Here is a 24,705-nt window from a genome sequence, read left to right as displayed (position 1 = left end):
CTCCGTTGGACAACCAAGGAGTGCAGGCGAGAGAGACAACTTCAATCCAGCAGAGGCAGAGGAACACTGTCAAAGTTCTGGGAGAATTATCTCAGCCCCTCCCATCGCACAAGCCTTGAGGCGCGGGTTACTCTCACAAGGAGTGCAAAGTTTGGAAAGATGGTGAGGGAAACCTTGCCGGCCGTACCAACGTCCTCCGTGATTCCTCTGTGCCTTATAATTATTGGGTATCCAAGCTGGATACGTGGAATGAACTGGCTCTCTACGCCTTGGAGGTCCTGGCCTGCCCTGCCACCAGCGTTTTATCAGAACGGGTTTTTAGTGCCGCTGGTGGAATTATAACTGATAAGCGCATCCGCCTGTCAACTGAAAATGCTGACAGGCTGAATCTTATAAAAATGAACAAGAGCTGGATTGGGCCAGACTTCTCAACACCACCGAATGATAGCAGTGTAACATAAACTCAAATCCAGTGTCTTTTCTTGGGAGGTGTATTCCCATGCACCTTTTCACACCCAGACATGGGTATATGCTTCCTGATTTGGCTATTTGCTCTTGTCCTCCTCCTTCTCCTCATCCTCCACCACCATATCACCAGGGTGACCGTGGTCCGTGATGCATCACCCACATAATTGTTTTAAAGGGTGTTTATGATGCCCGTAAAAAAAAAAAATGATACAGTATGTTAATGTATACCCCCAGGGGTAAATGTTTGTCAGCCCATACACTTAGTGCATGGGCATTACAAGTATAGGAGGCCCGCTCCTTTCTAATGGGAACATTTTTTTATGAGGCCCTCCTCCACGTCTCTTCCAAGGGGCATTGGAGTGCCTCCCAATTTTTGGCAACCCTTGCATTCACTGCATAGACAAACACAATGGGAGACCCACTTCCTAATAATGGGAACATTGTTTTCAGGAGGCCCTCCTCCAAGTCTCTTCAAAGGGGAATTGGGGTGCATCCAAATTTTCAAAGTGGCATTGGGGTGCGTCCAAATTTTGGGCAGCCCTGGCACTCACTAAATACGCAATAACAGTATAGAATACCCACTCTTTAGTAATGGGAACAATAAAACATAGCCAGCTGATGGCTCTCTAAGAATAGTGAGGGCCGACTGCTGGCCCTTTAAGAATAGTAAAGGCAGCCTGATGGCCCTATAAGAATAGGCTTTGTGATTTTCAGAGTCCCTCCTTCATAAATGAAACACGATGTGTCTGATGATATCTCACACACCACATGGCCAGATAAGGTTGTAAAATGTTAAAATGATAACATTTCCCGGTGAATGCATTTGTCACAGTTGAAAGCAATGCAAAAGTGAAATAACGCATCAAAAATGCTACGTGTGAACATGGCCCAAGGTGTGGAGGAGCATTTTTGTTTTTTGTTATTTATTTTGCTTTATATACAAGTCATTACCCTGGATAGGATGTGCTGTAACATATTTCCCAGGAAAATCCATTTTGGTTTTGTTTTTGTATGTTTTATTGTGAGTCCGTAAAAGTAGCGTAATACCTCTGACAACGTTGTTGACAGAAGTGACCTGGGAGTCAGAAATGCTTCCAGGGGTCTTCCCCATGCTTTCCCCATGTCATTTGAGCACTATTCCCATCGATCTGGGCAATTTTTAGGCCCTCTGCAGACCGCCAAGGGCTCGAGTTTCCCATAGACTTACATTGGGCTCGTTGCTCGGGTCGAGAACATTGGAATACTCGGGTGCTCGACCCGAGCATCGAGTACCCGAGCATTTTAGTGCTCGCTCATCACTACTGAGGACAACATACTGTGTGGGAGGAGGACTGTGAGGACCACATAATGTCTGATTGGGACTGTGAGGACATCATAATGTATGGGAAGAGGACAATTGGGACAACACACTATGTGGGGACAACATACTGTGTAAGGAGAGGGTTGTGAAGACAACAATGTGTGTGTGTGGGGGACTGTGGGGACAACATACTGTATGTGTAAAAGGCTGTGAGGACAACAATGTGTGTGGAGACGACGACAACATTCTGTGTGGTGAGAGGAACTGTGGGGACAACATACTGTGTGGGGAAGGGGCTTTGAGGACAACCTACTGTGAAGGGAGAGGACTGTAAAAAGGGTATTGTGGAGACTAAGAACAATAAGAAGCTCTAAAAGGGGCACAATAACGGTTTGTACTGCAATAAATGTCCCTCTCTTTGTCTTTGAATAAAAATTCTGTGATTGTGCCTGTGCGCTGACTCAGTCTACTCCGCCAAATATTTTTTTGGGACATTTGGAATGACTTTTTCTTTCACGCCCCTTAATTTCTATGTTAGATGAGTTTGGGTCCCACCGTCAGAACATACAACTTATGTCCCCTCTTCTGGTCTTGGTCGTTCAACCAAGAGAGGAGGAGTGAAATGAGAGGTCGCTCGCACCGATGTCCTGCCGCTCCAATCATCTCCATCAGTGGCAGAAACTTAGATGAAGCAGCAGGTGCGCTCCATCTAAACTCCCCCTGGCTGTGGTCATCTAGCGAGCGGAGAACTAAGGACAAAATTCCTCAGTTCTAGAGATTGGTGGAGGATCCAGCGCCAATCTAGGATTTATCTCCTATCCAGGGAATAGGTGACCATTTCACAGACCCTTTAAAAGGGTAAGAAGACGAGCATCTTCCTATCGAACGCTACGACCAAACAAGTCTCACTTCTGTAGATGATCCTCGATGAAATAAGACGTATTCAATACAAATCAGAACAGTCCGTCCATTCTTCAGTGAAAATTTATCATCAGCTAAAAAAAAAGAAAAGAAAATACTTTTGGAAAAGCTTCACACAGAGATGAAAGTGTCCGTCCCGGCACCTGCCAATGAGAGTCCTGAAGACGCCTCCATTCAGCCGAATAAGTGACACTCGGTCATTTATCACGGCTGTCAGTTTTTATGGCCTTATAGATAAAACTGGTACTTTGTAGGCTTTCCAGCAGCGCTGCGGACTGATGAATGTTGAATCGGAGGCGAGAAAGCGCAGGGACGAAGAGGGGTGGTGGAGGGACTTCTCTGGATGTGGGAAACGACTCTCCGGGCATCAAAGGTTTGCTCCTACGCACAAAGCAAGATACACTATTGTTAGGTTTATGTTGGCACGGCGGCTGCATGTAGCCCAATTACAGCCCTGTTTTCCCTCCCTAATTGACAGCTCTGTCTTCTTGCTCACGGCTTCAGACCGAGATTGGAGAAGCAGGACGGAGATGTAACCCTTTGACTGCAGAGTTTGTGCAAGACCGTATTCGATAAGTAAAGTGGGAGAGGAGTGAAAGCAAAAAAAAAAAAAATGAAAATAGTCCACTTTTTCTACAAAAAACAGCACCTCTCTTTTCCATGGGCAGTGGCTGGTATTGCAACTGAGCCCGTCTAAGTTGTAGTTAGACTGGTAAAGACTGGTGTGTTTGTAGCGATCCCACTTGCATGTGATCCAGCAGTCCCCCTTCCCCACATGCTATCCACTTATTTAGTGAGAAATGTGGCATTACATGATGTCTATTCCAAATTTTGTAGCAGCCCTTCCACTGGCGGCAACCCTCACCACGGGCGGCAACCCACACTTCTCTTGGCAACCCTTACCACTGGAGGCAACCCACATCACTAACGGCAACCCTCACTATCGGCGGCAATCCTCACTTCTCTTGGCAACCCACACTTCTCTCAGCAACCCTCACCACAGGAGGCTGCTCTTGCTTTTTAAGAGTCCAAATTAGGCATATGTACAGAGGAGTCTTCTAGTTTTCTGTGACTTTCTAATTCACTTTGAGATCTTAAATGGGGGATTAAAGATCAGTGTTTAAATTTGGCGCCAATATCGCTGACTGGTCGCAGTCCAATATCGCGACCAATCAGCGAACCCTGTTACTGAGGACCGGAGAGCGTGTTTAAATTTGGCGCCAAAATAGCTGATTGGTCGCGGCCGCGAATAATCAGCGAATCGTATTAGTGAGGACCGGCGCTGCCTGTTCGGGTACTTCCGCTGCGAGCAGCCGGGAGATGACCGGCTGCTCGCAGCATAAGTATCCTGACCGGCGGCGGCGCCGCCGCTTCCCAGTGCTCCCTTCACACTTGCCGTAGTGAGATCAGCGGCCCTAGCCGCTGATCTCCCGACGGTAGCCGCATGGAGGTCAGCGGCGCCGCCGGTCGGGGTAGTTCTGCTGCGAGCGCCGGTCATCTCCCGGCTGCATCGCCGCTGACCTCCGTGCAGCAGATGAGCCGCTAACGGCCGCCACCTTTTTCTGAAAACCCGCATCGCTGATTGGCCGCGGCCGGACCAATCAGCGATGCGGGATTTCCTGGACAGAAAGACAGACAGACGGGATAAGACGATTATATATATTAGATGGGTCTTGCTCAGTGCAGGTAAAATGTATAAAAGCCTGAGTCTAGCCTGTTCAGCTCACAGAGGATAGTCTAGACTGGAAGCAGCAGCTGTTGCAGACTCTGAGCTGTGAGTAGTAGTGGACCCGTACAGGTCTTCAGTGTCTGGATACGAACACAAAGTATTCCATTCACCAGCAGCGAGCACAGATCTTAAAAGTAGTGATAAATTGAAATACAAAGTATATCACAGAGTTGCAGAGCTTGTCATTATATAGTGACTAAATGGGTTTTCCGGTACTTTAGCAATGACCCATCTTAGGAATCAATACCGGATTGGTGGTTATTTGACTCTCTGCACCCCCACCATTCAGTTGATCGACGTTGCTGAGACGCACAGGAAGTGGCGCAGCACTCTACAGTCATCGTGAACGGTACTGCAAGCTGTCTCCAATACAAGAGAGCTTGTAATACCATTCGTGGCCACTAGTCAATATAGGGGGCTGTGACACTTCCTGTGCGCCAGAGACAAACCTCCTCCACAGCTTTGTCTAATGTTAACTAAACAAACTAGGTCTCAGCGGTTCCTTACGTTTCCTCGCTCCCTCAACTGTCTCTTAGCGAAAGATGGAGAGGGGAAAGCAGTCTTTTTTTTTTTTCTCTGATGGACTTTTGTACATTGGTCTCGATCCGGAGCGTGCAACTTTTAACTAACTTGGCGCATCTTTCAGGGTCAGCATAAGAAAATGTAAGACTGGCGTACATTTCTGTCTTAATTTATGACACTTTCGTGTCGCAAGTTATGATGAATTTATTGGCCACGTGGAGAACACGCCCATCCTGCCATGCACCAGTCACTTTGGGAAAAAATAAAAATAATAATAAAAAAAAAAATCGCCAAAAATTGCAGCATTTTTGCGCAATTCACAAGTTGCACAGAAATTTTGCAACATATCAAAAAGTGTTACGCCAGTTACAGTCGTGGTCGAAATTGTGGGCACCCTTGAAATTGTTCCAGAAAATGTAAGTATTTGTCCCAGACAATTATTGCAATTACACAAGTTTTGTTGCACACAAAGGAAATAAACATGTATATATTGGAACAACACAAAAAAAAAGAAAAAAAAGGCAAATTGGACATAATTTCACACAAAACCCCAAAAATGGGCCGGACAAAATTGTTGGCACCTTCAGCTTAACATTTGGTTGCACCATTTGTAATAAATAACTGCAATCAATCTCTTCCTATAATCATCAACAAGCTTCTTACACCCCTCAGCTGGAATTTTGGACCACTCTTCTTTTGTAAACTTCCACAGGTCTCATCTTTGAAGGCGCCTTCTCCCAACAGTAATTTTAAGATCTCTTCACAGGTGCTTAATGGGATTTAGCCATTTAGCCATTGCGACCCAAAATCTTTTGGTAATCTTCAGATTTCATAATGCCTTGCAGTCAAGACACCCAGTGCCAGAGGCAGCAAAACAACCCCAAAACATCTTTGAACCGCCACCATGTTTGACTGTAGGTACTATGTTCTTTTCTTTGTAGGCCTCATCCCGTTTTTGGTAAACAGTAGCTTTTATCAAAAAGCTGCATCTTGGTCTCATCTGTCCACAAGACGCTTTCCCAGAAGGATTTTGGCTACTCACGTACATTTTGGCAAACTGCAGTCTAGTTTTTTAAGTCTCTGTCAGCAGTGGGGTCTCCTGCCATAGTGTTTAATTTCATTCAAATGTGGATGGATAGTTCGCACTGACACTGATGCTCCCTGAACCTGCAGGACAGCTTGAATTTCTTTGGAACTTGATTGGGGCCGCTTATCCACTATGCAGACTATCCTACGTTGCAACCTTTCATCAATTTTTCTCTGCCGTCCACGTCCAGGGAGATTAGCTACAGTGCCATGGGTTGTAAACTTCTAGATTATGTTGCGCACCATGGACAAAGGAACATCAAGATCTCTGAAGATGGAAGTGTAGCCTTCAGAATGATTGTTGATATCGTTCAACAATTTTGGTTCTCAAGTCCTCAGACAGTTCTCTTCTCCTCTTTCAGTTCTCCAGGCTTAGTGTGGCACACACAGACACACAATGCAAAGATTGAGTCAACTTCTCACCTTTTCATCTGGTTTCAGGTGTGATTTTCAAATTGCCCACACTTCTTACTTGCCACAGGGGAGTTTGAACGAGCATGACATGCTTGAAACAAAGTTGTTTTTTATCCACAATTTTGGAAAGGTGCCAACAATTTTGATAGGGTGGGTGTGAAATTTTGTCCAATTTGCCTTTTTTTCAGTTTTTTTGTGTTGTTCCAATACACACAAAGGAAATAAACATGTGTATAACAAAACGTGTGTAATTGCAATCATTTTCTGGGAGAAATACTTCATTTTCGGGAACAATTTCAAGGGTGCCAACACTTTCGGCCATGACTGTATCTTTCGCAAACTGGATGAATATTCACCTTTATATCAGGTTAATTAAATACTTTCTTTGCACTCTGCTATTCCTCCTGGCAAAGAGCACATAAATTGACATCCATAAGTTACCGTTCCCCTTGACAATAGGATGTGTCTATACACCGTCTGACACTATGGCCAGTGATTGGACAATGTCAGACTGTTTAAGGGCACACTGGGTTGGGTAAGCATACATTTCCAGGAGGAATAACAGAGAGACAGCAATACAGGAAAATCGTATCATAATAAAAAAAAAAGCTACAGTGTAAAATTACTTAGTAAAACAGAAATGGTAGCAATTGTCAATGTAGATTATGAATCGCTTCAGTGATGGCAAACGAGGGGAGAGAAACAAAGTCTTCCTACCTGCCGGTGCACATTCCCATGCTCTTTCATGTCCAACTCTTGCTCCAGTCTGGAGACTTTCCGGCTTATGGTTGCTATGGTAACATCCTTCCGATGGAGGCGTTCAGTCAGGTCTGAGACGTCCGCCTGCAGACGTTCAAGGCCAATGTTTCTGATCTCTTTTATGAAATCTTTTTCAACCTTTAAAAAAAAATAAATAATAAATAAAAAAAAAAAAAACCCTCAAAAAAAGGAACCTGCTCGATCTGACAGCAGCATAAAGTACTGACCCCGATTCAGTCCACGGGTCTCTTGTTTGATAGTCGTACCATAGGAGTCACTGGGCCCAATTCATTATTGCAGTCGAGATTTGTTTTTTTTCCTTAGTTTTTGGTATTTTTCTCCTGTTTTTTTTATTTGCACCTTAATTTTCTTTTATTTATTTTTTGTCATTTTGGGAAGGACTTGGGGTTATAAGAGGTCTCCTAATTCATCAACAACGATTTTTTTTTTTTTTTTTTAAAAAAGTGGCTAAATTTTTGATCAAATGTGCTCCAGTCCTCTCCCCCCTTCACTGGAGTGATTATATGTATAACAAATATGTTGCAAAATTTTAGAGGAACATGCAACTTTTTTCCCTGCTAAAAAGCCGCTAAAAGATCAAAGACAAAAAGAGCATTTTTGATTTTGCAACTATTTCGAAGAATTTGGCGAAAAAAAAAAAAAAAAAAAAAAAAAAAAAAAAAAAAAGGAGTAAACGGATACCATAAGAGGAAAAAAATAAATAAAAGCCATTGATGAATCGGGCCCAATATTGGAATAATTTGCACCAAATTTCACACACACACACAAGTCTTAATAAATTTGTTGCATTTTAGTTTGTCCTATAGTCATAAAATGGAATCTCTGCTTGATCCGAGCAGGGGCAGACAAACTTTATGTACATATACATTTTTTCGTTATTTTCTGGCTTTAGGCTTCATAAATCGGATGTTGGCCAAACCCTCTTCTGATAAACTACCCTCACTTTTTTTTTTTTTTGCAATATGTAACTTTTTGTGACTTTCTGCACAATTAGTGGCTTTTTGGGTCCCTGTCTTCGCCCAAAACTGGAGTCAAAAAAGAATCTGTCACCAGGTTTTTGCTATGAAATCTGAAAGCAGCATGATGCAGGGGCAGAGACCCTGATTCCAGCGATGTGTCACTTACAGGGCTGCTTGCTCTCATTTTGATACAATCACAGTATTCTCCGCTGCACATCTAGCAGTGTGCACAATGCTGAGCCCTGTATAACCCCGCCTACACTACTGTTGTGTGTAAGGCTGCCAATCAGTTGTAAGGGCGGGGTTACACAGAGCAGTTGACTAGAAGGCACGAGACACCTAGTCCTGTAGTAATAATCTCCTGCTGATAAAACACTGATTTTATTGAAACCTATCGGACCCTCTGACAGGATGAAAAATGTAGCTGCTTCACGCAGGAACAGACTTTGAAAAGTCTCAAGAAGTACTGCTAAGGTGCACTAGTTAAAGGGCTTGTTCAGGACTTGTAAATAGATGCCCTACTATAAGAAAAGGTCATTCATTTCTATCACACACCCAGCACCCTGATCGATCAGCTGTTTCTAGGTCTCAGAAATAAACAGAGTACACAACCAGGACACCACCTCTCCATACACTGTGAAGTGGCCGTTTTTTGGGCACTGCAGCACAGCTCCCATTGAAGTGGCTGCAGTATCCGAAAATAAATAGCCAGTACACAGAGTATGGAGAGGTGGTGTCCCGGATCCTTACACTGTTTACTTATAGCCATGTAGGACCTACAAACAGCTGATCGATGGAGGTGCTGGACCTACAAACAGTTGATCGATGGAGGTGCTGGACCTACAAACAGCTGATCGATGGAGGTGCTGGACCTACAAACAGCTGATCGATGGAGGTGCTGGACCTACAAACAGCTGATCGATGGAGGTGCTGGACCTACAAACAGCTGATCTATGGAGGTGCTGGACCTACAAACAGCTGATCTATGGAGGTGCTGGTTGTCAGGTCCCCACCCATCTGATATTGATCACCAATTCTAAAGGAGAGGTTGTCAATATCCAAGTTCTGAGAAAATGCCTTTAACACTTTAAGGAACCAGGATTATGTATGGACATCCATGGATGCAATGTACGTACTACTCCAAGTAGACATACTCAAAGATTCAGCTCACACTTTCCAGGGACGAGACAATTTTCAGCTTTATTACGTAACGTGTTTGTTTCAGCGGGGAAGTAAGATTTACTTTGATTGATTACAAAATGTACCTTTGACAACTAGAAGGAAGCAGACGTAGCAGCGGGGAATGCTAATGCTGCCAATGACATCAACATCTTAATGATTTATGACCATATATAAGACCCTCTAAATCATGCCTCGGATGAAACTCCAAGCACAACCAGAGTTACTACACTTATTGTATTGAGCACCGTTCTGCCTACGAGTAAAACTTGATTCCATGGACATCCAAATATATGATCCATGAGTCCATAAGACGAGACCCTTGAAGACTCCATATTCTTATAATGGTATTTTGAGTTACACACAGAGATTTAGACATTTTGGAGAATACGTGGTGGGACGATACAGTCTATAATCTTAATCAGCCAGACGATTCGATTTGTTAAAGGGGATCTGTCACCCCCTGGGACCTATCAGACTGCTAATATGGGCATACAGGTGATAGAAATGTTAATCTATACTTACCTGTATGTCCCATATTAGCGGTCTTGTGGCTGTGAAACTGCTTTTTATAAAATCCTTTTTTCTAGGCTTGGCGTCTCCATGGATATGTTATTTCGGGTTGACAGGTAAGACCCTCCAGTCGCCTGGAACTCATGGAGACATTCGGAGAAGCCATATCAGGACCATCCGGTCATCTGGCCCCATGGAAACTCTCGGATAGGCCAGGGTGGGACCCTCGGGTCTCCTGGTCTTATACCTTGATCGACTGCTAGCTTCCTAAGCTAGCCACGGCCTTCTCTGTGTGGGGGCCCGCCAGAAGAGGTTGAGGTAGTTGGTCCAGGAAGTCCCAACTGTTCTATCCCAGACGGGCCAGCGGAAGAGTGGGACTGTGTAATGTTGCACCATCTTGGGTATATGCTGGGACTGTTCTATGTGTTTATTGCCTGTTTTGTGGTTCAATAAAGTATTGCCACACTGTTTTACCCTCACCCTGTTTTGTCTGTGTAGTATTACGCCCATGGAAGACCCAGTGTCTTCACACGTGGTCCCTGACGTTACACTCTAGGGTGGGCGTTATCGCTCTGCGGATATTTCCATGTACTCAATTGGCCGTGTGTGCCCTCTTTGGCGGTCTTTGATTAGATGCACTTACTGGTGGATTTTAGGAAGGACCGCCAAGAAGAAGATGGGGTGCAATCTACTGCTGTCAGCCATATCGAGCTGGGGCAGGTGGACGACAGTGACTCGAAATAGGATGGATGATCAATGGAGAATGAAATGTGTGCTCCATAGCGCCAGTTCTCAGAAACTACCACGATGGCCCTGATTCACTGAGACTGGTGCTGGACTAAGATGCGCCAAATTCAACGTGGCGCAACTTACACCAGGCAGGGACTGGAGCACAATTCTGTCCTAATTCACTCCACATTTGTAGCGTAAATGATGATGAATTTGTCAGTCGGGTCCCTTACCAGTAGAGTTCTGCCAACTTTTCAAAATGTTCTCAAACTGTCCGGAACTAAAATTGCGACATTTCAGTAATACTTCAGAATTCTAGAAAAAACTGAGTTTCCAGAGGATATTTCTGCTTGAAACACTCACCTCATGGGCGTGGAGAAGGGTGAATATTCATTCTCTTTAGTAGCGGGCACAGAGGATCACTGAGCTACGGCACTGCTGACACTGTGCTCCAGCTATGAAAGAACATGGAAATTCACTCCTCTCCACGCACATGGTCCCGGCATGGAGAGGAGTGAATGTCCCAGCATGGAGAGGAGTGAATATTCCCACAACTCACCTCAGCGTCTGAGGGTGCATGGCAGTAATGTCATGCGCTGCTCAGATGCGGAGGTAAGCTGATGCTGGAAGAACAGGACGCAGCGCTGGAGCACAGGGAATGAAGGTGAGTAGAAGTGTTTCTTTTTTTCATGTGTACAGTGATGAATGGGCCATGCATACCAGGATAGGGAATTAGTGGGCCGAATAGGTCAGGATTGGAGATTAGGGGGGCATGCATACCAGGATTAGAGACCATGCATACCACCAGGATTAGGGATGAGGGGGCCATGCCTACCAGGATTAGGGAGGAGGGGGCCATGCCTACCAGGATTAGGGAGGAGGGGGCCATGCCTACCAGGATTAGGGAGGAGGGGGCCATGCCTACCAGGATTAGGGAGGAGGGGGCCATGCCTACCAGGATTAGGGAGGAGGGGGCCATGCCTTCCAGGATTAGGGAGGAGGGGGCCATGCCTTCCAGGATTAGGGAGGAGGGGGCCATGCCTTCCAGGATTAGGGAGGAGGGGGCCATGCCTTCCAGGATTAGGGAGGAGGGGGCCATGCCTTCCAGGATTGGGGATGAGGGGGCCATCAGGGCTGTGGAGTCTGAGTCAATTTTGGTGGAGTCGGAGTAGGTATAAAATGGACCAACTCAGACTCCTAAAATATATAATAATTTGGGGACAGTAGTTCAATGCAGTTTGTGGGGAATATTTTTTTATAAGAATTTGGGAAAGTTATGAAATGTCCTATAAATGTCTGTCCTATTCCTGATCTAAGGGTCTAGACTTTTAGCTGAGATGAATCTGTTCTACAGTAAATTTATCACTTAAACATGAGCCATGCATGAGGGAGTCGGAGTCGTGGAGTCGGTGTCATGGAAATTGAGGAGTCGGAGGTTTTGCTTACCGACTCCACAGCCCTGGGGGCCATGCATACCAGGATTGGGGATGAGGGGTGCCGTGCACACCAGGATTGGGGATGAGGGGTGCCGTGCACACCAGGATTGGGGATGAGGGGTGCCGTGCACACCAGGATTGGGGATGAGGGGTGCCGTGCACACCAGGATTGGGGATGAGGGGTGCCGTGCACACCAGGATTGGGGATGAGGGGTGCCGTGCACACCAGGATTGGGGATGAGGGGTGCCGTGCATACCAGGATTGGGGATGAGGGGCGCCATGCATACCAGGATTGGGGATGAGGGGCGCCGTGCATACCAGGATACGGGATGAGGGGCGTCGTGCATACCAGGATACGGGATGAGGGGCGTCGTGCACACCAGGATTGGGGATGAGGGGTGTCGTGCATACCAGGATTGGGGATGAGGGGTGTCGTGCACACCAGGATTGGGGATGAGGGGTGTCGTGCACACCAGGATTGGGGATGAGGGGTGTCGTGCACACCAGGATTGGGGATGAGGGGTGTCGTGCACACCAGGATTGGGGATGAGGGGTGTCGTGCACACCAGGATTGGGGATGAGGGGTGCCGTGCACACCAGGATTGGGGATGAGGGGTGCCGTGCACACCAGGATTGGGGATGAGGGGTGCCGTGCACACCAGGATTGGGGATGAGGGGTGCCGTGCACACCAGGATTGGGGATGAGGGGTGCCGTGCATACCAAGATTGGGGATGAGGGGTGCCGTGCATACCAGGATTGGGGATGAGGGGTGCCATGCATACCAGGATTGGGGATGAGGGGTGCCATGCATACCAGGATTGGGGATGAGGGGTGCCATGCATACCAGGATTGGGGATGAGGGGTGCCATGCATACCAGGATTGGGGATGAGGGGTGCCATGCATACCAGGATTGGGGATGAATGGGCAATGCTTACCAGGATGGGGAAATTTACCTGTAGCTGCTGCATTTCCCACCCTAGGTTTATACTCGAGTCAATAAGTTATCCCATTTTTTTTGTGGTAAAATTAGGTGCCTCGGCTTATACTTGGGTTGGCGTATACTCGAGTATATACTTTTTTTTTTTAATAAATAAAACCACTTTGTGATATACTCTTTTTCGAGACTGTTTTTAGTTTTTGATTAAATATATAGGTTTTGTCTGTCTCCAAGAAAAAGAGGTCAGAGGTCCGAAGCAAAGTCATTTTCGTAAAAATCCATTTTGTTCATATCATTTTGCACATTGCGATACATTTTTATCACTGAGAATTGTCATGTTTGGGGCTGGGTTGGGTGGGGTGAAGGTGACAGAGTCTGTGCACTCTGTGTGTGTTTTGTATTGTTGTATACCTTTGAAAAACCATCTTAATCAAAATGTTTATTTTAATGTATAAGATTATGTGGCGATGATCCTCTGTATGGGAGGCAGAAAACGATGACATCTAGTTGCATTAGGGGTGACCATTTTTCCTGTTAGCAGCATTCTATAATACGCTTTACAGTAGCTACATGTGTTAGTTGTACATGCACCAATTCCAGCGTCTCCTATGTGATGTGTATACAGCAGTCTCAGTGTCTCCTATGTGATTAACATTTTTCAGACTATAAGACGTACTCCAATTTTTTTCCTGAGATCTCAGTGCCGAGATCTCAATCTGCGCAGGAGCTGCCTCCAGCGCCCATTTTCCCGCAGTCCACCGCGTAGAGAACATGGAACTGCGGGGACTCCGGACTTTCACAAAATGCCGGTGGAGCCCCCGCACAGCTGCGGACTGTCAGACACCCCCTCTTACCACCCTGGGACACGCAGTGTTGCACCTCCACACATCCCCTCCTCCAAGCGCAGGACCCGCATTATCACCCGCAATATCGCCTGACTCCCTCTGCCATCCCCTCTGGTAAGCTACATTCGGTCTATAAGACACACCCCAATTTTCCACCAAAATTTTTGGGGAAAAAAGTGCGTCTTATAGTCCGAAAAATATGGAATATACACCGGTCTGTGTGTCTCCTGTGAGATGTATATATAACAGTGTCAGTGCCTCCTATGTGATGACTATAGAGCAGCCTCAGTGTGTCCTATGTGATGTATATACAGCAGTCTCGGTGTATCCTATGTGATGTATATACAGCAGTCTCGGTGTATCCTATATGATGTATATGCTGCAAACTTGCCACTGCTTGAGTTTTATAAATGTTACCCTGAGCAGTGATGAATTTCCCTCTTTTAGGAGACCTGTAGTGTAATGTAGATCTGTGTTTGGAACAACTTACTGCTGCAAGTCCTTTACAAAACTTATCGTGAAGAGTCGACTATGCTCAAGAAAACCGCAAACCTGGAAAAGCAGTTGCGAGTAGCAATATTAGGGGAGAGTTAATTAATAGTTTGACCAAATAAGGCAGGATACATTTCAAGTTTATAAATTTGCATGGCCCCGAATGATGGCATAAACATAGAAATGGTCCCCGCCAGAAAAAAGGTTTCCCATCTGTGTTTTAGAAAGACAGTTGTATGAAAAACTGGGCCGGTCACGTCTGCAAATTTTAGACATTATTGGCTCTGTGTGTGCAGCTCCCTGAGCTCATCTGTACTGCAGATGGGTATAAAAGTTGCCTTCTTTTGCATGTACTATTCTGGTTCATAGTAAAACAGAATTGTGCATGCGGCAATTTTCTTTCCAAGCAGGGCATGAGTTAGATTGGAAAATGCCCATGTGCACTAGCATACTTTTGAGGGTTTTTTTTTTTGCACTTCAAAAAACAAAACAAAAACACATCTCATAATGGGCAGTGCAACTGGAGATCACTGTTAGCGTTTCCGCCTCGCATACTGCTGATTCCCAAGCGTGTGTTTCAAAGGAGACCTAGTACAAGTAGGACCCTACCCCAAGATCCTGTGTAGGAAAAAGCACACAGGGAGTAACATAATTCAGCAGGAGGGTTCCAAGCAGTCTATTCCTACTGTCCTGTGGAAGAGAAGCTACACAGGACCTAATGCTGGTCGTGGAATACGAACATGAGGCAGAAAAATAACTAATAACCATCTCCATAACCAGTACCTGAGCCTATAGAGTCCCCCTTAAAAGGTAAAATAAAAATAATTCAAACAGTTTAAAGATTACTTTAAGAATAAACATCACCTCATTAAAGCATTATTATCCGGAACCGCCACATTCTAGAATTTCGGGTACTGTGCAAATATCAACCTTCTGCGGTTACGTTACCTGATCTTTTTTGCAGGGAGACAGTTTTAATCTCTTTTGAAGCTTCTCTCTGTTTGACGCCTGCTCTTCCATGAACACGTGTGATTCTTGAGAGCTGAAAAACAGAAAAAAAAGGGGATATATAGGCCTGTTATTGGGGAACTCACAGTGAGCCTATGGCATATACACCTCTGATTCCATATTATATATATATATTACACATACATACACTAGTGGCCAAAATTGAGGCAACACCCTCAAGATTTATTAATTTTTAGCATTTTGCCAATACAAATACAAATTTCATGAATGAAAGCAAAAGGTGGCTACTTTGAAGAACCTAGAATATAAGACATATTTTCAGTTGTTGCACACTTTTTTGTTAAGTATATAATTCCACATGTGGTAATTCATAGTTTTGATGCCTTCAGTGTGAATGTACAATTTTCATAGTCATGAAAATACAGAAAAATCTTTAAATGAGAAGGTGTGTCCAAACTTTTGGTCTATACTGTATATACACACATATATTATATGTACACACATATATATAGTGGGGTTAAAAAGCCTGAGTTAAGCACAAAATCTTTCTACTAGTTTTTATTTCCAGCATTGGGAACATTGCACACTGTTTTCTAATTCAAAACATGAAGAGAAATGTATAGAATTTTAAACTATACAGAAAACAAACAAAAAAAAGAACATTGGGCTGTTCTAAAAAATAGCAGTGTCTGCATTTGTCTTTACAAACTCACAATATGTACTCTCTTTTTTTAGGATTTAGCATTCCTGTGAATCACTAACCTAATATTTAGTTGTATACTCACAGTTTTTTAGAACTGCTTCACATCTATGTTGCATAGAGTCAACCAACTTCTGGCACCTATCAGCTGTTATTCCAGCCCAGGATGCTTTGACTACATCCCACAATTCTTTGGCATTTGTTGGCTTTGTCTCAGAAACGGTATTTTTGATGTCACCCCACAAGTGTTCTATCGATTAAGGTCTGGGGATTGTGCTGGCCACTCCATAACCTTAATTTTGTTGGACAGGAACCAAGATTTTGCTCGTTTACTGGTGTTTAGGGTGGTTGTCTTGTTGAAACACCCATTTCAAGGGCATATCTTCTTCAGTGTAAGGCAACATGACCTCTTCAAGTATTTTAATATATGCAAACGGGTCCATGATCCCTGGTATGCAATAAATAGGTCCGGCCCCATAGTAAGAGAAACATGCCCATATCATGATGTCTTCAGAGTGTACTGTGGCTTGAATGCAGAGTTTGGGGGTCGTCTGACGAACAATCTGAGGTCCTTGGACCCAAAAAGAACAATTTTACTTTCATCAGTTCACAAATGTTTCTTCATTTCTCTTTAGGCCAGTTGATGTAGAGTGCATGTCTTTTTTTTAAAAAAAATTTTAACAATGGGACTGCAGGAATGTCTTACTAAGAGATTAGCTTCACACAGGCGTCTTCTAACTGTCCCAGTACTGACAGGTAACTTGAGACTGTCTTTGATCATCCTGGAGCTGATCATTGGCTGAGCCTTTGCCATTCTGGCTATTCTTCGATCCATTCGAATGGTAGTCTTCCGTTTTCTGCCATGTCTTTCTGGTTTTGCTTTCCATTTTAAAGCACTGGAGATGATTTTAGCTGAACAGCCTATCATTGTCTGCACTTCTTTATAAGTTTTACCCTCTCCAATAAACTTTTTAAATCAAAGTACACTGTTCTACTGAACAATGTCTCAAACGACCCATATTTCTCAGGCTTTCAAGGAGATATGCATGTACAATATGTGCTGGCTTCACCCTTAAATAAGGGCCCCCTGTTTCACACCTGTTTCTTCACAGAATGATTGACCTCACTAATTGAACTCCACACTGCTATTATTTTGCACACACCCCCTTTCAATTAATTATTCAAATACACAGACTCAAAAACCTGCAGATCATGAATGCTGAGTCTGGTGGTTTTCTTAGAATCTACTGCACCAACTGGTAAATTGTTTGTCATGTGGTAATATCATTTTTACCAAAAACAGTGATTAATCTGGTTAGTCATACTGGACTGCCATTATTTTGAACACTACTGTCTATACATACACTTACCCCGGTACGGTCACTGCCACCTCCACAATAACAAAAAAGGAACCTCTACTAATTGTTTATACAGGCCTATTGGACACCCGTTACAAGTAGTGTGTGGCTTCAGAGTTACGGTTTTAAGAGCAAGAGGACAAGAGCTATTACATTTTATATATTTAATCCAGCTAAGTAGGCAGTGTTTATAAAAATATGCAAATATGATACAAAATTGAAACAAAATAAAACATATACAATTACACGAAATAAAAAAGAATAAGGAAAGAACTACTAAACCTGATGTGACGGAAATGGCTCAGAGCTTAGCGGAGGGGAGCACTCTGATTGGGAAAATGCAACACTCTCACAGCGAACTATGTCTTCCAGAATTACCGGTGACCCAAACCCAAATTCTGCTTTTTATTTGATCAAGGATATACCGACATACCTCCCCTTGGTGATTTCATATAGAGGATGATTGTGGGATGTACTAGGCCTGTTAGAATTTTATGAGATCCTCAACTTACAGGATATATTCGTCCCTGGAGGTCCCAGGCGGTAGATATTGTTGTCATATTTCTTATCGCGATTTTACCTTTCATAGAAAGCAAACATGACCTGGATAGCATCATCTATCGGATAGTTATTAAGTTGGAAAGGTTAGAATGGACTTAACAATGATGTGAGTGAATGCGTTCTGTTCGTCCCTTCGTAACGAACCTGAAAATATATCTCCCATGAATATCGGATCGATGCAAACCCCAATATTCATCACTAGACACCTGAGATAGCGTGTCGACGAAAGCTGCCAATCTGGTATATAAATGTATATGTCACGGAACAAGAATGAAAAATGAAACGTTTCTTGAAGTAATCCGATGTACTATTGCTGAAAAAAAATTGAGATTTAAAACCACATACAAATGAGCCTGGACGGCATTGGTGGGAGTGTTCATGCCCTCTGAATCTACAGACACGCCTCCAATGCATTTCCTGGTTAATTTGCATGTGGATTCAAAGTTCGATTTCTCTACGCTGACACATCGGATTAGTATAAGACAGGTATCATTTTTATAATTCCTGCTCCATGACATATACAGCAATATCACAAAGTATTAGTAGTAAAATTGTCCTGATAGATTCTTTTTAACTCCTTTTAGCAATCTGAGACTAGTTCCCTATCCCAACCCTTCACTGTGGGGGACCCAAAAATGGCCGGTCAGTTATCATACCTGAACTTACTTTCTTCATCCTTCTCCGAAATTAATGTGTGCAGCTGCCTCTGATCCAGCTCCGCAGCCCTGCAGAGGTCCTGACGTGCCTGCAGTTCAATCCTGGCTTCGGAGAGTTTGCTCTCCATCCTCTGGGGGTCAAGTGATAAAGAGGAAATTGATTCTCTATCTAATTTGCGAGGTTGTTACACCATTATACTGGAGACAACTGATCAATCATGGGCTTTATTCAAGAGAAAACTAGAAAAGCTTGAGCCGATATGAGCCTATTACTATGCATCGGTAGGAGAAGGAGAAATCTCATCTAAGCACGCCACGGGCTTTACATTGATAAATCCGTCTGGGATTGTTCTGACATAGGGTCAATGCCATCTTCACAGACAATCACATATACAAAATAATGGACCACAGATTTAATTCCTAGCAGGATCTGTGCTGAGATGATCAGTCCTCCCAATGTGGATTTATGGAGGTCTTCACTGGTGTGCTGCATCCTAACCCTGGCCCTCCACACCTTTCATCTTTCCAGACAGTATGAACATGCCATAAATAATCCTGCACTTTGATGTTATTTGATAGATTATGTGATAAATAGACAATCTGCAAATCACTATTTATAAATTGTGTCGTCTTACCCCCAAAAATTCAGTATATAAAGTGCCGGCTACTAAGGGGTGTCCCTTCTATCTAGCTTATAAAGTTTAATCCATCTATAGCAGCAGGGACACTAATGGATTATAGGAAGAAAGGGCAGGTCATTGTCCCCCTGCTCCCGGCAGAAGGGGGCGGGTCCTTGCCCCCCTGCTCCCGGAAGAAGGGGGCGGGTCCTTGCCCCCTGCTCCCGGAAGAAGGGGGCGGGTCCTTGTCCCCCTGCTCCCGGAAGAAGGGGGCGGGTCCTTGTCCCCCTGCTCCCGGAAGAAGGGGGCGGGTCCTTGCCCCCCTGCTCCCGGAAGAAGGGGGCGGGTCCTTGCCCCCTGCTCCCGGAAGAAGGGGGCGGGTCCTTGCCCCCCTGCTCCCGGAAGAAGGGGGCGGGTCCTTGTCCCCCTGCTCCCGGAAGAAGGGGGCGGGTCCTTGTCCCCCTGCTCCCGGAAGAAGGGGGCGGGTCCTTGTCCCCCTGCTCCCGGAAGAAGGGGGCGGGTCCTTGTCCCCCTGCTCCCGGAAGAAGCGGGCGGGTCCCCTATACCACTGTATTGTTAGGCTAAAAGGCATTTTGGGGGTGAAAGATTCTCTTTTAATACACCAGGCCGGTGTAGTGGACTGGGTCCTCTTTCAGAGGGCTCTGGTGGGAGGAGGTGGGATCATGTGCTTGTGCCAATGACGAGTCCTTATGATTGTTGGTGGTCGTGTGATGCCTTCTATCATGTCATTACCTGGCATCGCTTCTGACAGTCCCTCAGTTCCTGTAAGAGGTGCAGATTCTCAGCTTTCAGCGAGTTCCTACTTAATGTGATTTCCTTTACAGTAGTCTTGAGGTTTTCGATGATGCCCCGGCCGCTCCTGATTGTCTCCTGGGAAGCCTCAAGCTGGCACCTCAATCGTCTGATGTCGCTTTGGTTATTTGTAATTGCCTCATCCTCCAGCCTCGTCCTGCATGAGCGCTGCTCCGGAGGGCTGTGCGACTGCTTCTAGGAAATCAGAACACACATCATATATTACAATTACATATTGTATCCTTCATTGTTGGCAAAAAATAATGAGACCCTGAGCACCAATTAGATAAACCAGCAAAAACATGCTCGTCTGCGCTCGCCAGGCTGCAATAATTACTGAAAGGGGAGAGTCAATGTAAAAGAGGTGTAAAGCCCCTCCACATCTACTTCTCCCAAGTCATTGCAGACAAATGGAAATATTACCTCTAGGTCCACAAATCTCACTTCATACTGGCTGCTGTCCATGCAGAACAAACAGGAAATCACAAAGAATGAAAAGGTGTCAATAATCCCTAATTAACACACAGTGGTGGAAAAGCTCCCTCTCCTTACTACAGTCTTGTTCTTAGCTCCCTGCCCTGTCTCACCAAATAAATGACACCGAGGTACTCATAGTACTGCCTCCCTGTAAATGATGAATGCACAGATAATAATAATCATCATCATCTTTTTATTTATATACGCCAACACATTCTGCTTTACAATTCAGACAATTTACAGACATTATCATCACTGTCCCCATTGGGGCTCACAATCTAGATTCCCTATCAGTATGTCTTTGGAGTGTGGGAGGAAACTGGAGAACCCGGAGGAAACCCACAGGAACACGGGGAGAACATACAAACTCCTTGCAGATGTTGTCCTTGGTGGGATTTGAACCCAGGACCCAACGCTGCAAGGCTGCAGTGCTAACCACTGAGCCACTGTGCTGCCCTAATAGTACTGTCTCTAGGTCTCTCATTTTAATTGACCAAGACATAGATAGTACTGCCTCCCTCTATAATTAATCTAGACACAGATAGTACTGCCTCCCTCTATAATTAATCTAGACACAGATAGTACTGCCTCCCTGTCTCTCAAAATAGTTCAAGTAAAGAGAGAACTGGAAAGACACAAAGCGCAAAAATGAGGGATGCCAGTCTGAGTTTAAGTGGTTTATTTAGTCCGCGTTTCAAAGTGTACAGCACTTGGTGGTTGTCCTGAGCAAAAAGCTTGTACACGTCGAAACGCGTTGACTAAATAAACTAAACTACTTAAACTCTGATTGACATCCCTCATCCTTCACACATGGCAGCGCAGAATTAACCCATTTGTTTCTCCATTACCTGCATTTTCTCCCAATAGTTGACCTAGATATCTTTGGCACTGCCTCCTTGTCTCTCTCTATAATTTACCTAGATATCTTTGGTACTGACTCCTTGTCTCTCTATATAATTTACCTAGATATCTTTGGTACTGACTCCTTGTCTCTCTCTATAATTTACCTAGATATTTTTGGTACTGCCTCCTTGTCTCGCTCTATAATTTACCTAGATATTTTTGGTACTGCCTCCCTGTCTCTCTCTATAATTTACCTAGATATCTTTGGTACTGCCTCCTTGTCTCGCTCTATAATTTACCTAGATATTTTTGGTACTGCCTCCTTGTCTCTCTCTATAATTTACCTAGATATTTTTGGCACTGCCTCCTTGTCTCTCTCTATAATTTACCTAGATATTTTTGGTACTGCCTCCTTGTCTCTCTCTATAATTTACCTAGATATTTTTGGTACTGCCTCCTAGTCTCTCTCTATAATTTACCTAGATATTTTTGGTACTGCCTCCTTGTCTCGCTCTATAATTTACCTAGATATTTTTGGTACTGCCTCCCTGTCTCTCTCTATAACTGACCAAAACACACAGTACTGCCTCCCTGTCTCATCATATAATTACCCTAGATACATATAGTACTTCCTTCCTATAAATGTAGTAGACACAAATCGCACTGTATCCCTGTACATGGCATATCAGAGGTACCGGCTGTTACGAACGGACAAGGTGATGTCCGGCGGACGGCACAACACACAGATACAACAGGATGATATGGGGGGAGGTGGGGGAGGCCCTAACGGTAGGACGCGAGGGATGGGACACTTCCTGACACCAACCTGTGTCTGTCCCTAAGCTCCCCTAACACCCTATGCGGGTCCTTCCCCTGCTGCCATCACGTGCCTAATCCCTGACTGTCACCTCAACTTACCCTAGCTAGTGAGCTGGCAGACATGGACGCTAGCCTTATCACTACTGGTAGTGTAACACAGGGTAAGATGACAGGGACTGGCAGCAAGAAAAAACAACAACTTATAAACAGCAGCAAAGCTCCAATAACGGCACCAGGGTACAGAACTCCTACAGCGACTGCACACCTTCAACTGGTCTGCATAGAAATGAACTCTATTACCGACGATCAGCTGATGGGTCATGTGGCTATTTAAAGGAAGGTGGGAGTGGTTACCAACCAACATCAGCTGACCGGCCTCAAAAAGCTGCCAGCAAGAGACTAACATTAACCCTTGCTGGATCAAAGGAAAAAAAGTACAATTTAAATTCCAGCATACCCAGAGCTGCCAGGAATCCCCTAATGATTCGTGACACCAGCAGAATACCTCAGAGGACATGCATGGACAATGTAAGCAGAGGCAGGTATAGAGAAAGTCATCTACTCGTTAATATAGTGATTCACTTAGAGCATAGCCATTTTAACTGAGTTGGCAAACCCAAGTGTACCCCAATTGTGGAAGATATGTAGAAAAAAAATGTTGATGGGTGCAACTCTTTTCTCGTAGGGACAGCAGTAGAAGAATCTCCTTTGATTACAAGACATTCAGATAGTATTGTCTCCCTGCCTATTTCTGCTAATAATGTAGGTACAGATAGTACTATCTCCTTGTCTCTTTCTGTGAATAATGTAGCCACAGATGGCAATACCTTCCTCTCTCTTTTGGTAAATGATGTAGACAGAAATATACTGCCACCATGAATCCTCCTTTAAAATTACTTAAGAAAAGATTGTATTATTTCCCTGTGAATGATGACGACATCAATAATAGTGCGTCTTTTTTTCTGTAACCGATACAGGCACAGATAGCACCGTCTCCCCGTAACCGATACAGGCACAGATAGCACCGTCTCCCCGTAACCGATACAGGCACAGATAGCACCGTCTCCCCGTAAACGATACAGGCACAGATAGCACCGTCTCCCCGTAACCGATACAGGCACAGATAGCACCGTCTCCCCGTAACCGATACAGGCACAGATAGCACCGTCTCCCCGTAACCGATACAGGCACAGATAGTACCGTCTCCCTGTAAACGATACAAGCACAGATAGTACGGTCTCCCTGTAAACGATACAGGCACAGATAGCACCGTCTCCCCGTAACCGATACAGGCACAGATAGCACCGTCTCCCCGTAACCGATACAGGCACAGATAGTACCGTCTCCCTGTAAACGATACAGGCACAGATAGTACGGTCTCCCTGTAAACGATACAGGCACAGATAGTACGGTCTCCCTTTCATCTCTGTAAATATTTAAAATGCTCCAAATTCCAGAGCAGAAATCTCACCGCATTATCTGCAGTCTCAGCGGTGCTTTAAAATGATGGTGAGAAATAAAAAGCAATGTCGCCCCTCCCCCCGCTAAAAAATGTATTTCACAAGCTTCTTGAATGGTTTCCAAGGACAACCAGCAGAATTATTAATTTCAAGATAAAAACAGCTCGAGTATAATAAATCACTACAATAAAAGTAATGCAATGTATTTAGGAGGTGACACTCTCTCTAAAAGGGTAAATGCACTGTTTAACCCATTCCCTGTCAATGGTTTCTCCCTGGTAGGGAGTCTATGACAAAATCTACTGGTAGGGCTGACACAGCACTTTATCCATGCCAGGAATTAGATCTCCTGCATTAGCAAAGCATTTATGAGAATCTACAATAAAGCAGAATATGGTCAGGGAGCAGCGCTGGGAAGATCCGGCCAGGGACCATAAACAAAACTTAGACTAGTCTAGCTCTGCCCCTGGCCGGCTCTTCCCAGCGCTGCTCCAGGTGATTGACAGGTTTCTCCTTATGCCGGAGACCTGTGAATCCCTTGCAGCGGCCGGGGGCAGTGTTGGAATAGCCTAGGAGACATAATATTTTTTTTTTTTTGGGCGACGTAGCTTGCTTTTGCGGTTTGAGCTGTATTTGTCAGTGGCACCATTTTGGGGTATAAATCAATTATTACCTAACTTTTATTAACTGTTTGAGGGGAGAAATGGAACAAAAACAAATAAAAAAACAAATGCAATTCTGATGCTGACTTTTTTTTTTCTTACGTTTTAAATTTTTTCACTTGTCACGTGCTGTGCAAAAAAAATGTATTACCCTTATATGTGGGTCACCTTGGCAGATTATGGTAAATATATGTCGTATGGCCGGGATGGGTGGTGGGAGTGGGCTCAGGAAATGGAAAATGCGGGCTGTATTACACAACCAGCAGCAATCGGAGCGAGCTCTGATCACTGCTGACAGCCATATTTAAATAGCGAGATCGCCAGTGTATGCAATGTTTTGACATGGCAGTTGGGATCCTGATGAAGGCCATCATGGTTGCCATATAGGTCCTCCTGTAAACACCAGCCTGTGGCTGGGCTTCATAGGAGAACATCACTTTCAGTATATAATGCAATA

The 24,705-nt window shown here is 44.5% G+C and overlaps 1 protein-coding gene across 2 annotated transcripts in view; it reads right to left on the bottom strand.

The window, feature by feature from the left end:
* The window catches only part of LOC141249496 (deuterosome assembly protein 1-like), a 62,435-nt gene that overhangs the window by 16,558 nt on the left and 21,172 nt on the right, over window positions 1-24,705 (bottom strand). Inside the window, exons 7-10 of one of the 2 annotated variants that reach the window (XM_073669647.1) lie at window positions 19,928-20,179; window positions 18,558-18,688; window positions 15,262-15,355; window positions 7,158-7,337 (exon numbers count right to left, since the gene is read on the bottom strand). In XM_073669647.1, the coding sequence (XP_073525748.1) occupies window positions 7,158-7,337; window positions 15,262-15,355; window positions 18,558-18,688; window positions 19,928-20,179 (657 nt within the window). Of the gene's footprint in view, window positions 1-7,157; window positions 7,338-15,261; window positions 15,356-18,557; window positions 18,689-19,927; window positions 20,183-24,705 lie in introns of both variants that reach the window. The other variant, XM_073669642.1, reaches the window with a different exon arrangement.

Source organism: Phyllobates terribilis, unplaced genomic scaffold (genome assembly GCF_046119375.1).
Source record: "Phyllobates terribilis strain yellow unplaced genomic scaffold, ASM4611937v1 Scaffold_2__4_contigs__length_985480577, whole genome shotgun sequence".
NCBI lineage: Eukaryota > Metazoa > Chordata > Amphibia > Anura > Dendrobatidae > Phyllobates > Phyllobates terribilis.
Note: the sequence above shows the minus strand (reverse complement) of the source record. Positions and strands in the feature narration are given on the sequence as shown.